At 40.7% G+C, this 12,250-nt stretch overlaps 1 protein-coding gene across 1 annotated transcript in view; it reads left to right on the top strand.

The window, feature by feature from the left end:
- Positions 1-4,545: 4,545 nt before the first annotated feature.
- VIRMA (vir like m6A methyltransferase associated) overlaps positions 4,546-12,250 on the top strand; it is a 57,999-nt gene continuing 50,294 nt past the window's right edge. Inside the window, exon 1 of the mRNA XM_059394868.1 lies at positions 4,546-4,785. Coding sequence (XP_059250851.1) covers positions 4,723-4,785 — 63 coding nt within the window. The 5' untranslated portion in view covers positions 4,546-4,722. The remainder of the gene's footprint in view (positions 4,786-12,250) is intronic.

The raw sequence follows: 12,250 nt of genomic DNA, 5'->3' as shown, positions 1-12,250 counted from the left end.
GTGCTTATTTCGGGATAGTCTGTGTACATAATAGTTTACAATCCATGTTTCTCAAATTCTTAGGTAGTCTCTGGACTACATTTTGAAGAATGATATGGAAGTTTCACAGCAAGCCCTTGGCTGTGGGGAATTATCATAATCAAGTCTCATGGAGAAAGGGTGGCAGCTGTTACTTTTAATCACTGTGCTCAGAGAGGGAGGAAAATGAAGGCTCTTTGTGTTCTTGCTGGTGGATGGCTGGCTGGCAGTTGGCAGTTTGCCAGATTACCCAATCACTTTTTCTTGATACACTTGGTCTCTGGAGAGGTTGAAATGCTTGGCAGCTCACAGCAGATCCTCAGCCTGCTCTGTATACTTGTGTGTATGTTAGTAAGCTCAGAAAGGAGCTCATCTGTTACCAAATAAATGCAACATTGAGTTGTCCTGGGCTGGTTAGCTTTCTCCCACCTCTTTGCCTTTTTGTCAAGTTCCTCCTGGAAAGCATTCAGACTCACATAAATTGCTTTTCACACTAAAGGCAATTTTTGCTTTTCTTCAAGTTGCTCTGTTTGCTGCAGGGTGATGGAAATCAAAGAAGGAAAGACACTATGGCTGGTCAAATAGCAGTAGCTACTACGATGGACTGTTTACAGAGCCATGCTGGGGGTGGGGGGAATTGATAATCTGATGAGCAAGACAGATAAAAATGAGAGTATGGAACGCCTGGGTGGCTCCGTAAGCTAAGCATCTGCCTTCAGCTCAGGTTATGATCCCAGGGTCCTGGGGTCAAGTCTCACACGGGGCTCCTTGTTCTGATGGCAGCCTGCTTCTCCCTCTGCCTGCTGTTCCCTCTGCTTGTGCTCTCTCTCACTCTGTGTTTGACAAATAAAATAAAATAAATCTTAAAAAAAAAGATTGAGAAAATACCTTTAAAAATGAAAGAGGAAGAATTGTACAACCTGAACACATGATATATTATGTGTTCAATATATAATTGTATAAGTGATTCAAAATAGCAAATAAGAAATCAATTCACTCAATAACTATTTTTGAGTGTTTAGATACTAAGATGTATTGGTGAACAATATCAGGTAATGAAGATTTACCCATGACTTCTTCTAAGAGTTTAATGGTTTTCGCTCTTGTATTTAAGTCCTCAACCCATTTTGAGGTGGGTTTGTTTGTTTATTTTTGTTTTGGTATATGGGATAAAGTAAGGGTCTAACTTCATTTTTTTGCATGTAGATACCCAATTATCTCAGCATCATTTATTGAAGAGATTATTCTTTTCCTGTAGAATGGCCTTGGCACCCTTGAAATATATATTAACTATATACATAAGGTTTATTTATGGTCCCTAATTCTATTCCATTGGTGTGTATGTTTGTCCTTATGCCATTACTACAGTTCTGATTGCTCTAATTTTATAGTAAGTTTTGAATTAGTAATTTGGAGGATTCATGTGTCCTCTAAATGTGTTCTTTTTCAAGATTGTTTTTGTTATGTGGGGTCCCTTGAAATTCAGTATGAATTTGAGGATCAGATTTTCCATTTCTGAAAAAAAGACCATCAAAATTTTGGTAGGGGTTGCATTGAACTTGTAGATCACTTTAGGTAACATTGTCATCTTAACATCTTCTGTCATCTTCTGATCCATGAACATGGAATGTCTTTCCATTTATTTGCCTTCTTTAATTTTCTTTAAAGCGATATTTTATAGTTTTCAGTGTGTAAGACTTTCATCATCTTGGTTAAATTTATTCTTTAAGTATTTTGTTCTCTTGGATGCTATGGTAACTGTATGTAGGGTTTTGTTTTTGTTTTGAGAGAGAATGAGAATGAGCAGGGCAGACTAGGGGCGGGGAAAGAGAGAGAGAGAGAGAGAGAGAATCTTAAGCAGGCTCCATGCCCAGTGCAAAGCCCAGATACAGCGCTGGATCTCACAACCTGATCATGACCTGAGCTGAACTCAAGAGTCAGATGCTTAACTGACTGAGACACCCAGGCGCCTCATGTAACTGTATGTAGGTTTTTGGAAGCCATATCAAGGGAGTCATATTCAAAGTAGACAAAACCATGTAAGCCGTAGGGCACAGTGTTGTGAAATACCTCTGTATTAAGGGAACCATATCTAGCGGGGAATGGCTGGGAATGGCTGGGAATGCCACATCAAATTGTATGGCAGGAACAAGATGAAAAAGTGAGGAAGGAGAAGTGAATCTGGGGCCCTACACACTATGTGAGGTTATAGACAACCAATTAGGAATTCTAGGCTCTCCTAGAAGTCTGGTTAATACTTTATCTCTTCTATACATCTGACTGTTCTCTCAATCATAGTGGATGATCTCACCGAGATAATAGAAAACCATCAAAAAGGAACTTCCTTGTTTCTACATACTAAATCTTTACTCCTATTTGCATGTATACCCATGGACTCCATCTTGCCCCTGGTCAACAGAGAGCAAGCATTTTTTTGAACAAAGGTCATTTTTTTCTTGGCTACAAGGTAACCTGCCCCCTATACCTACTCAATATTTTGCTGCCTCAGATATCCCCTTTCTCTTTATCATCACTGTTTCTCTCTCCATTGCTTCATTCCACCAGTCTACATGCTCTGTTATTTCCCATTTTAAAACACTTTTTCCTTACCCCAGCACCCCCTCTCACAAACACCTCATTTCTCTGTTCTATGTAACAAAATTTATTGAAAGAATTGTTTGTTCAAATTTTCTTTACTTCTCATCTTTCAAAATTTGCTAATAGGTAATACATGTACATGGAGATAGATTACCTCTATTTCTATACTTTAGCCATCAAGTTCCCCCTCCCTGGAGGCAACTATTACCAGTTTCTTATATTTCTTCCAGAGATAATCTTAAAATTAAAATACACATGTAGTATAGATGTACAACACACAAAAAAAGGGCCCCTAATGTAAACTATGGACTTCAGCTAATAATAATGTACCAATACTCGTTCAACTGTAATAAATGTACTACAGTAAAGCAAGTTATTAATAATTAGGGAATCTTTGAACAGTGGGAAAGGGGAATATATGGCAACTCTGGTATTAGCTGCTCAATTTCCTGTAAAATTAAAACAACCCTAAGTCTGTAAAACAACCTATAGTCTATTAATGGGGTGACTGGGTGTCTCAGTCTGTTAAGCTTCCAAGTTTTTTGATTTTGGCTCAGGTCATAATCTTGGGGTTGTGAGATTGAGTCCCACCTTGAGCTCCAGCTTCGCTGGGTGTGGAGTCTTCCTCAGAGTCTTTCTCTCCTTCTGCCCCCCCCCCCCCAAAATAAATCTTAAAAAATGAAAATAGAAGAATGCTGAGAATAATAAATATGAAAGCAAGAACTAGTTCTTTGAGAAAGCGAATAGTAAAAGATATGAACCATTAGCTAATGAAGGAAACGTGCTGAGGAAGGGACGGATGAAGATTTGTTTTTAAAAATTTTTTTTAAATAATTTATTATTAAATATTTCAGGCTTACCAAAAGGCTCAAACAATAACATCAGGCATGCCTGTGAAACCATCACCAACCTAAAGAATGAAACATAATCAAACAGCATTTGAAGGCCCTGTACACTTCTTGATTTCATCTCACTCGTTTCCCACTATCTTTAAATTTTAGTGTTTATCATTCCAACGCATTTTGTAATTTTATATACATTCCCCCCCAAAGTTGTATTATTTTGCATGTTTTGAACTATATAAATGGTATTTTACACTACATATTCTTCAACCTGTTTGCTTAGCCCTGTTTTTCCCATGTTTATCCATATTATCCATGTTGGTAGGCATAGAGTACATTCTTTTCTACCTGCTATATTCTATTACATCGCATACATATACCACAATTTATTTATTCTTGTTAACGTCAATGAACAGATTTTTTGCAACTATTAAGTTTTATCATTAGCATTATTGTATGCGCAGGCACTTCTTGCGGTCCATATGGGAGACTTATCCTAAAAGCGGGGTAGGCACATGTAATTTTACTAAATAATTCTTAATCGCTCTCCCAAGCACTTGTGTCGGTTTAGACTACAAAATAGTTCCTGTTGCTCCAGTGCTCATCAACTCCGAGGCAGTGAGACTTTTCACTCTATATTTCTGTGTTCATGGCATTTCACGTTATACGAATTCTCCAATTTTATTTCAATTAGTTCTCACAATAAGTCAGTGGGTTAGGCATTATTATTCCCATTTGCAGATGAGAAAACAAAAAGAAAATCTCTCCGTTTTGAGACAACAGTTTCTTTTCTTTCTTTAAAAAAAAAAAATCTAACTTCAGCCTCGCGTATTGAACCTTCTTCCTGTCCGCTCTGGAAAGGCTGCTGGCTTGGAAAGTAGATTGCACTCGGCCGGCTGTCCAGAGTTGGCGGCGTTCCCCACCTCTCTTCCACCCTCCCCAAGACTGCTCGGTACCTCCCCGCCCCAAGGCCGTCGTGGCTCTGAAACGCGGTAGAACAGGGTTTGGACCACTGGCGACGCCGTAGTCCCCTCCTTTTTTCTCCCCCGCCCCGCTCAGAGCTCCGAGGGCGCCCTCCGCCGCGCTGGAGAAGGCGGGGACGGGGACCCCCCCAGCAGCACCGCTCTTCCGGATAGGCCCAGGCTTGCGGCGCCAGAGCTCCGGTCACCGGAAGTGCTGCGATCTCTCCCTCTCCTGAGCCGCTGTTGCCGAGGTTGGAGCGCTGCCCCGGAAGTCCTCCCCCTGTCCCCCGCCCGCGGCAAACATGGCGGTAGACTCGGCGATGGAGCTGCTATTTTTAGATACTTTTAAACACCCTAGCGCTGAGGTAAGGCTTCGCGACTTGATTCCGATCCTGCTTCTCGACTTGAGGACCCTCACAAAAGGTCATTAGGCGTGCCTCGATTTTTCCTCCTGCCGATTGCCGCTTTAACTCCTCACATGCCAGCCCCCTCCCCCCAGCTTGGGTGTGGGCAACCACGTCGGAGGGAGGGCGGCGGTAGCCCCCTGGTTTCCCTGCTCTCAGTTAGTTCCCCTTGTCTGTGGTCGAGTCGGCCGCTCAGTTTGCCTTGCTCCTTTGTTGTGCTGTTGTTCCTGTCAGCTTTGGGCGTTGAGAAGGGTCATGGTTCTTAGGTTTACCTCAGGTGCTGTTTGGGAGGGGTCTCGGACAGCCCGAGTTTGACAGTACAGGTGACAGAACAGGTCACGCAGGCTTTGTGGTTCCTAAATCCCTTCTCCTAGGTCTCCTTCCTTGCAGGAGTTGTGTTGCCCAGATGTGACACTCACTCGGTTTAGGATTGCGGCGTTCTCCAGTGGGCCCTGAAACTTTACGACTTAGCGCTGGGAAAGATTTCACACAGTAAGGCACGGATTACTTACATGGAACGTCCTTTGCGTGGAGAGAACTTGCGAAGAGAGAACTGAGAGAATTGTAGTCAAACTGTACAGCATAGTTGCGTTGTCGTTTGTGACGGCGAGGGTTGGGGGGGGGGGTCTTGTGGAGTAATCGTTCCGTAATAACTTGAGCTCCCTTGAACGTATGACTGTTCCTGTGATTATGGAATTGAATATAGCTGGCTAACTAAACGTTCCCGAAAGCTGACAACAATGAACATTAACGAAGTCCACAGAGAGACTAAAACCACCCAGAACTCACTTTTCTCTTTCAGTGTAAACTGAGAGAACTCTTCTTTCCTCGGAGAGAATGATGATAGCGAGTAGTGGCTGTGTCTTCATGCTTTGTTTGGCAAAATAAAAAGTTGACAACTTTGGTCTTCTAATTGTTTCAGCGAATGGTTTATAGGTGTGTAAAAATCGAGACTTCGGAAACTTATAGCGAATGCATTTGTGGTCTCGTTTCTTGTGGTTCAGTTAGTTGTGCTTGTTCAATGACCATATATGTCTGACTGTGCTTCGAGCTAGGCTGTAGAAAACTCTTGGAGTTAGTAGTTGGATCAGAACAGACCTGTCATGTGTACAGTAAAAGAGAAGTATTAAAATGAAAGAAGCATATGATAAGTTAGTGGCATTCTTGTTTGGGAAAATCAGCATTTATTCACTTATAAAATTAAGAATCTAGTGTTTCATTCATTCTTAGACAAACATTGAGAATCAGGAGAAGATAGGACCAGTGTGGGCAGTGTTTGAGGGAGGCTTAGTAGAGATCCCATTTGAACTGAGTCTTGAAGGAAGGTTAAAGGTATGTGGGGGATATGGAACATTGAATTGTTTGTTCCCAGGGAGTTTATAACTAAGTATTGCAGGTTAGGTCCACAAAATTATGATGCAAGTTAGAATCTGTTAAGTACATAAAGAAACAGTGGGAATTCCTTGGGTTTTATCATCTTTCTCTCCCTCTCTCTTTCGTTTTAAAAGTAAGCTAGCTGTACACCCAATGTGAGGCTGAGATCAAGAGTTGTATTCTCTACTGGCTGAGCCAGCCAGGTGCCCTATTCCAAAAATGCCGATTTGTGTCTGACATATTAGGACCTGAGTCAATATTTCTTTAGCTTCCTTAGGTGCTACCAATAAAGGCTATGTGATTTCAGGGGCGGGAGAAATCACTCTTGATTTGAGATTATCAGGTAAGACTTCATCAAGGCTGTGAACTTGGTCCTTGATGGAAGAGGAAATGTTTCACAATTGTAGATAAGAAAGCAGGGCATTTATTCTCCTGGAGTAGTTGGCCCTCTTTAGAGAATGCCAAAAGTCCTAGTATGAAGTGATAGCTGAAGGGCAGTTTGAAGCCAGATCATGGCATTCCTTGAATGCTCAGCAAAGGAGTATGGACTTTATTTTGTAGGAAATAGGTAGTTTTTGAGCAGGCAAATTAATTGACTAGTAAATACATTAAATTGATTAATTGATCATTAATACCTAAAATGTTTCAGAAAAATTAGAGTAGCAGGTAGGCAGTAATCCTTGCCAGCATTTATTGAATGTTTATTTTGTTCAAGACGCAGTGCTTTGGTAATTTAGTTATATTTTCTCTAATTACCTTTCAACAATTTTGAGAGATTCTTATCCTCTATTTATAGATAAGAAGACTTCATGTGAGAGGTTAGGTGACTGTCCTAAAGTGGTGTAGCTGGATTAAGGCATTTCAGTGCATATTTCTTGGCTCTAAAGCAGTGCCATACTGTGTCTTAGTGGGACTAAGTAGGAGGGGATAGACCCAAGATAAATTTTGAATATAGAATTGACAGCATGGCAACTGATTGTGTGAGGGATAAAGAGTAGCTAAAAATGATAAGAGTCCTAGTTATAGAGACTGGAGAACTGGTGGGATCATTGCTAGAAATAGAAATGTCTGGAATTGGGTGTGGTGGGAACAAGATAATTTTAGTTTTTGGTGTGTTTAGTAGTATACCAGAGAGCTTTGCTCAATAGGAAGCTGGGAATCTGTTTTAACAATTTACTTACGAAAAATACTTTTGAAGGTGGAGTGGCAATACAAAGAAGAAAACAAAAAACTCCCAAAATCCATTGCCCTTGCTTCCAAAGGAGTTTGTAATCTGGCGAAAAAGATACTTATTTACTTTCCCAAGAGGAACACTGAAACAGGTTTTGGTAGTCCTAAATGAATTACAAATTGTGTTTGTGGTTTTTATGTCATTTTAAAAAAATTAAATAGCCTATTTTAGTAAATTTTAAATTCATTCTAGAAAAATGAGGAAGTACAGAAAAGCAAAGGCTTTCATAATCCCACCTTTCTTAGTCCGAGCTATGATTAACAGCTTTTTAAATTTTTTTCCAGATCCTCTAGTAGATACATATATACTTAAATGTATACACCATCACCCACATTAACATACCCATACTGTATTACTGTTCTTTTCTCACCTAACAATGTGTCATGCATCTTTATAGATCAAGAGTTATGCTTATATAACATTTTAAAAGTATACTTTATTTTAAAACATTATCTTTTTATTATGACAAGGTAACACATGTATGAGACACAGATTCAAAAGGTACAAAAGGTTATACAGTAAAAAGTATGTCTTTTTCTTATTATTGTCCTCTAGCAATCCTGTTTCTTTCCCTAGATATTCTATATAATACCACTTTTTGGCTGCATAATATTTCTTCAAGACTGTTATTTATATATTCTCATACATTTAGGTTTCTAACTTTTTACAGTGATGTCTTTATTTTTTTATTTCTATTTTTATTTTTTTTTTTAAGTAGGCTGTATGCCCAGTGTGGAGCCCAGTGTGGGGCTGAACTCATGATCCTGAGATCAAGACCTGAGCTGAGGTCAAGAGTTGTACACTTCACTGATTGAGCCACCCCAGGCACTCCAATGCATCATTAATTATTACTTTCTAGAGTGGAATTGCTGGATTAAAATAATAGTCTTACAGGAGTGATTGATGCTAGAAAATCCCACTTTCTTTTATTTATTTTTTTTAGAGAAGGAATAGGCGGGTGGTGGAGGGCAGAGGGAAAAGGGTAAAGAGAGTGTTTATTTATTTATTTATTTTGAGACAGAGAGGGAGGAGAGACTCTCAAGCAGGCTCCAAAGTCAGTGCAGAGTCTGACATGACTCTGAGTTCATGACCTGAGCTGATACCAAGAGTCAGACACTTAACACACTGAGCCACCGAGTCACCCCAGTCCTACTTTTAGAGTTTCTTTAAGAAACCACTTTGGAACTCATCTGAATAAAAGTGATAATGGAAGTGATAGGATTGGATAAGATAGCCTTAGCTTACCTTTAAGGAGAATGTAAAAAGAAAATGGGAAATATTTTCAGGGATAGAAGAGTGAGGAGGGGAATATAGCTATACTGTGGCACAGGAACTCTCTCTGAGGGTAAATGTGGTTCAGAGTCCTGGAATTTGACTGATTTATTCTTCACAATTTCTGTTACCTCCATAATTGTAAATCTCTCATGATTTCCCATTGCCAACCTGTGTTCTTAGGTTTATGTACTCCTCTAGATATCTTTTTTTAAAGTTTTTATTTTATTTTTTTAAGATTTTATTTGTCAGAGAGAGAAAGAGAGAGCATAAACAGGGGGAGTGGCTGGCAGAGGGGAAGCACGCTCCCCACTGAGCAAGGAGCCTGATGTGGGACTCAATCCCAGGACCCTGGGATCCTGACCAGAGCTGAAGGCAGATGCTTAATTGACTGAGCCACCCAGGTGTCCCGATCTTTTTTCTTTTTTTTTTTTTTTCAAAGATTTTATTTATTTGAGACAGTGTGCACAGGAGCAGGGGGAGAGGCAATTAGGGACAAGCAGACTCCCTATGAGTGGGGAGCCTGCTGCGGGGCTTGACATGGCTCTCAGTCCCAGAACCCTGAGATCATGACCTGAGCTGAAGTCAGACACTTAACCGACTAAACCGCACAGGCGTCCTGTATGCCTCAAGATAACCTTAAGCCCTTACTTCATTGTAATGTTTTTTGACTTTCTGAAAATACAATCAGCTTTTATTAAGCGCTTATTAAAAGTCATCCATTAGTAGGGGGGTGGGGTTATGGACATTGGGGAGGGTAAGTGCTTTGGTGCGTGCTGTGAACTGTGTAAACCTGGCGATTCACAGACCTGTACCCCCGGGGATAAAAATATATGTTTATAAAAAATAAAAAATTAAAAAAAAAAAGTCATGCATTAGGGGTGCCTGGGTGGCTAATGGGTTAAACCTCTGCGTTTGGCTCAGGTCATCATAACAGAGTCCTGGGATCAAGCCCCACATCAGGTTCTCTGCTCAGCTCTCTGCCCACTTGTGATCTCTGTCTGTCAAATAAAAAAATTTTTTTTAAAGTTATGCATTAAATGAATATGCTAGGCACTATGAGTGCAACAGTAAACTGAAACTTCATTCTTGTCTTCTTGAAATACCACTCTATTGGGGGAGAGAAAAGAAGCAATTACAGTTTAGTTTGATAGGAGGCTTTGAGTCACAAGGAGAGGCACCTTTTTAGACTTGCTCAGGCACAGCTTTCAAGAGAAAGTTGATCTCTAAAAGGAGATGTGACAGAGGAGTGTGGGAGCAGAGATAATAGCAAGAGTGAGGCATGAAGGTGAGAAAGAGCATGGTATGTTGGAGCTATAAATTTGGAGTGATAAGAAGGAACTGTACTTTTTTTGTGCATGTGTGTGTATACATACATACATATGTGTACATATATATTTTAAAGATTTTTAAAAATTTATTTGAGAGCGAGAGAAAGAGAGCATGAGAGGGGAAGTCAGAGGGAGAAGCAGACTCCCCATGGAACTGGGAGCCCGTTGTGGGACTCAATCTGTGCGTCTGGGATCATGACGTGATCCGAAAGCAGTTGCCCAACCAACTGAGCCACCCAGGCGCCCCTGTACTTGTATATTAGACAAGGAATTTGGCTTGGGGACATTAAAGAACAGGGGAGTTATAAATTCACCTTCTAGAAGGACCATACTGCAAGAGGAGAATGGGTTGGAAAGGGGCAAGAAAGAAGCACAAAACTGGTTAGGATCCTATTGCTGTAATCAAGATTAATGTAAATAGTGTCTAGAACTTGAGAAGTGAGAACAGTAATGGAGAGAAATACACAGATTTTTTTTAAAAAGATTTCATTTATTTGAGAGAGGATGAGTGGAGGAGGGTGCCTGCTGCTCCCCCCCCACCCCCACCTTGGCTTGTGCTCTCTCTCTTTGTCAGATAAATAAATAAAATCTTTTTTTAAAAAATTTATTTATTTGATAGAGATCACAAGTAGGCAGACAGGCAGGCAGAGAGAGAGGAGGCAGGCTCCCCGCTGAACAGAGAGCCTGATATGGGGCTCAATCCCAGGACCCTGGGATCACGACCTGAGCTGAAGGCAGAGGCTTTAACCCACTGAGCCACCCAGGTGCCCCTAAAATATATATATATTTTTAAAGATTTTATTTATTTATTTGACAGAGAGAGAGAGAGAGAGATCACAAGGAGGCAGAGAGTTAGGCAGGGAGTTGGGGGGGAAGCAGGCTCCCTGCTAAGCAGAGAGCCTGATGTGGGGCTCGATCCCTGGACCCTGAGACCACGACCTGAGCCGAAGGCAGAGACTTAACCCACTGAGCCACCCAGGTGCCCCTAAATAAATAACTTAAAAAAAATATTTCTTGTAATTTTATTGATTGTTTTAGCTACTCTGCCCCCCTTCTCTTTCCCCTCCATTTTGCCCTTTTAACATGGTGAACTTTACTTACAGTTTCTTAAACCTTCCAAGTTCTTTTTTGCATTCCTTACCTGCATGCATCTCCCCTTGCTTGGAAAGTTGTTCCCTCCTCCTTTTCCACTCATTCTTGTTCTCCTTTAAGACTTACTTAGCTCAGGTGCTACTTCTTTTGAGAAATCTTTCCTGATACTTTAGTTTTCCTCCTCACACATTTTTGCCCACAACTTGAGTTAGGTAAGTATCCCTTTGACTTTGCACAGTATCCTGTGTGAGTCTGTATCATAGCAATAATATGTCTGCCACAATAGATGATCTCTTCCTTAATGGCTCAAATTATGTCTTTATCTTGGTGTCCTTGAGACCTGGTATTCCTTGGAACATTGTAGACATACATTTATTTATGTATGTATTTATTTATTTATTTATTTATTTGACAGAGAGAGATCACAAGTAGGCAAAGAGGCAGGCAGAGAGAGAGAGAGGAGGAAGCAGGCTCCCTGCTGAGCAGAGAGCCAGATGCAGGACTGGATCCTAGGACCCTGAGATCATGACCGGAGCTGACTGCAGAGGTCTAACCCACTGAGCCACCCAGGCACCCCAATAATAGACATTTAATAAATGTTTAGAAATAAATACTGAATAAAAGGAGTAGCAACTTATGCAGAAACTCTTCTACTTAAAAAGAAAATAGATTTTGAAAAGCTATTCATAAAACCTGAAGTTTGGGGGTGCCTGGGTGGCTCAGTGGGTTAAGCCGCTGCCTTCGGCTCAGGTCATGATCTCAGGGTCCTGGGATCGAGTACCGCATCGGGCTCTGTGCTCAGCAGGGAGCCTGCTTCCTCCTCTCTCTCTCTGCCTGCCTCTCTGCCTACTTGTGATCTCTCTCTGTCAAATAAATAAATAAAATCTTAAAAAAAAAAAATCCTGAAGTGTGTGTTTTTTTTTTGTTTTTTTTTTAGGTCCACAGCAATTACACCTTAACTACTGATACCTTTAATTAATCAGTATAGGGCAGGGTAGAGGAGGATACAATTAATGAAATTTGTTCTAAGTTTCCTTTGTATGTATATATTTTTTTAAAGATTTTATTTATTTGTCAGAGAGAGAATGTGAGCAAGAGAGTGCTCAAGCAGGGGGAGCAGCAGGCT

The sequence above is a fragment of the Mustela nigripes genome, chromosome 3 (assembly GCF_022355385.1).
Source record: "Mustela nigripes isolate SB6536 chromosome 3, MUSNIG.SB6536, whole genome shotgun sequence".
NCBI classification, from domain to species: domain Eukaryota; kingdom Metazoa; phylum Chordata; class Mammalia; order Carnivora; family Mustelidae; genus Mustela; species Mustela nigripes.
The sequence above is the reverse complement of the archived record's forward strand: the minus strand, read 5'-3'. Positions and strand labels throughout refer to the sequence as shown.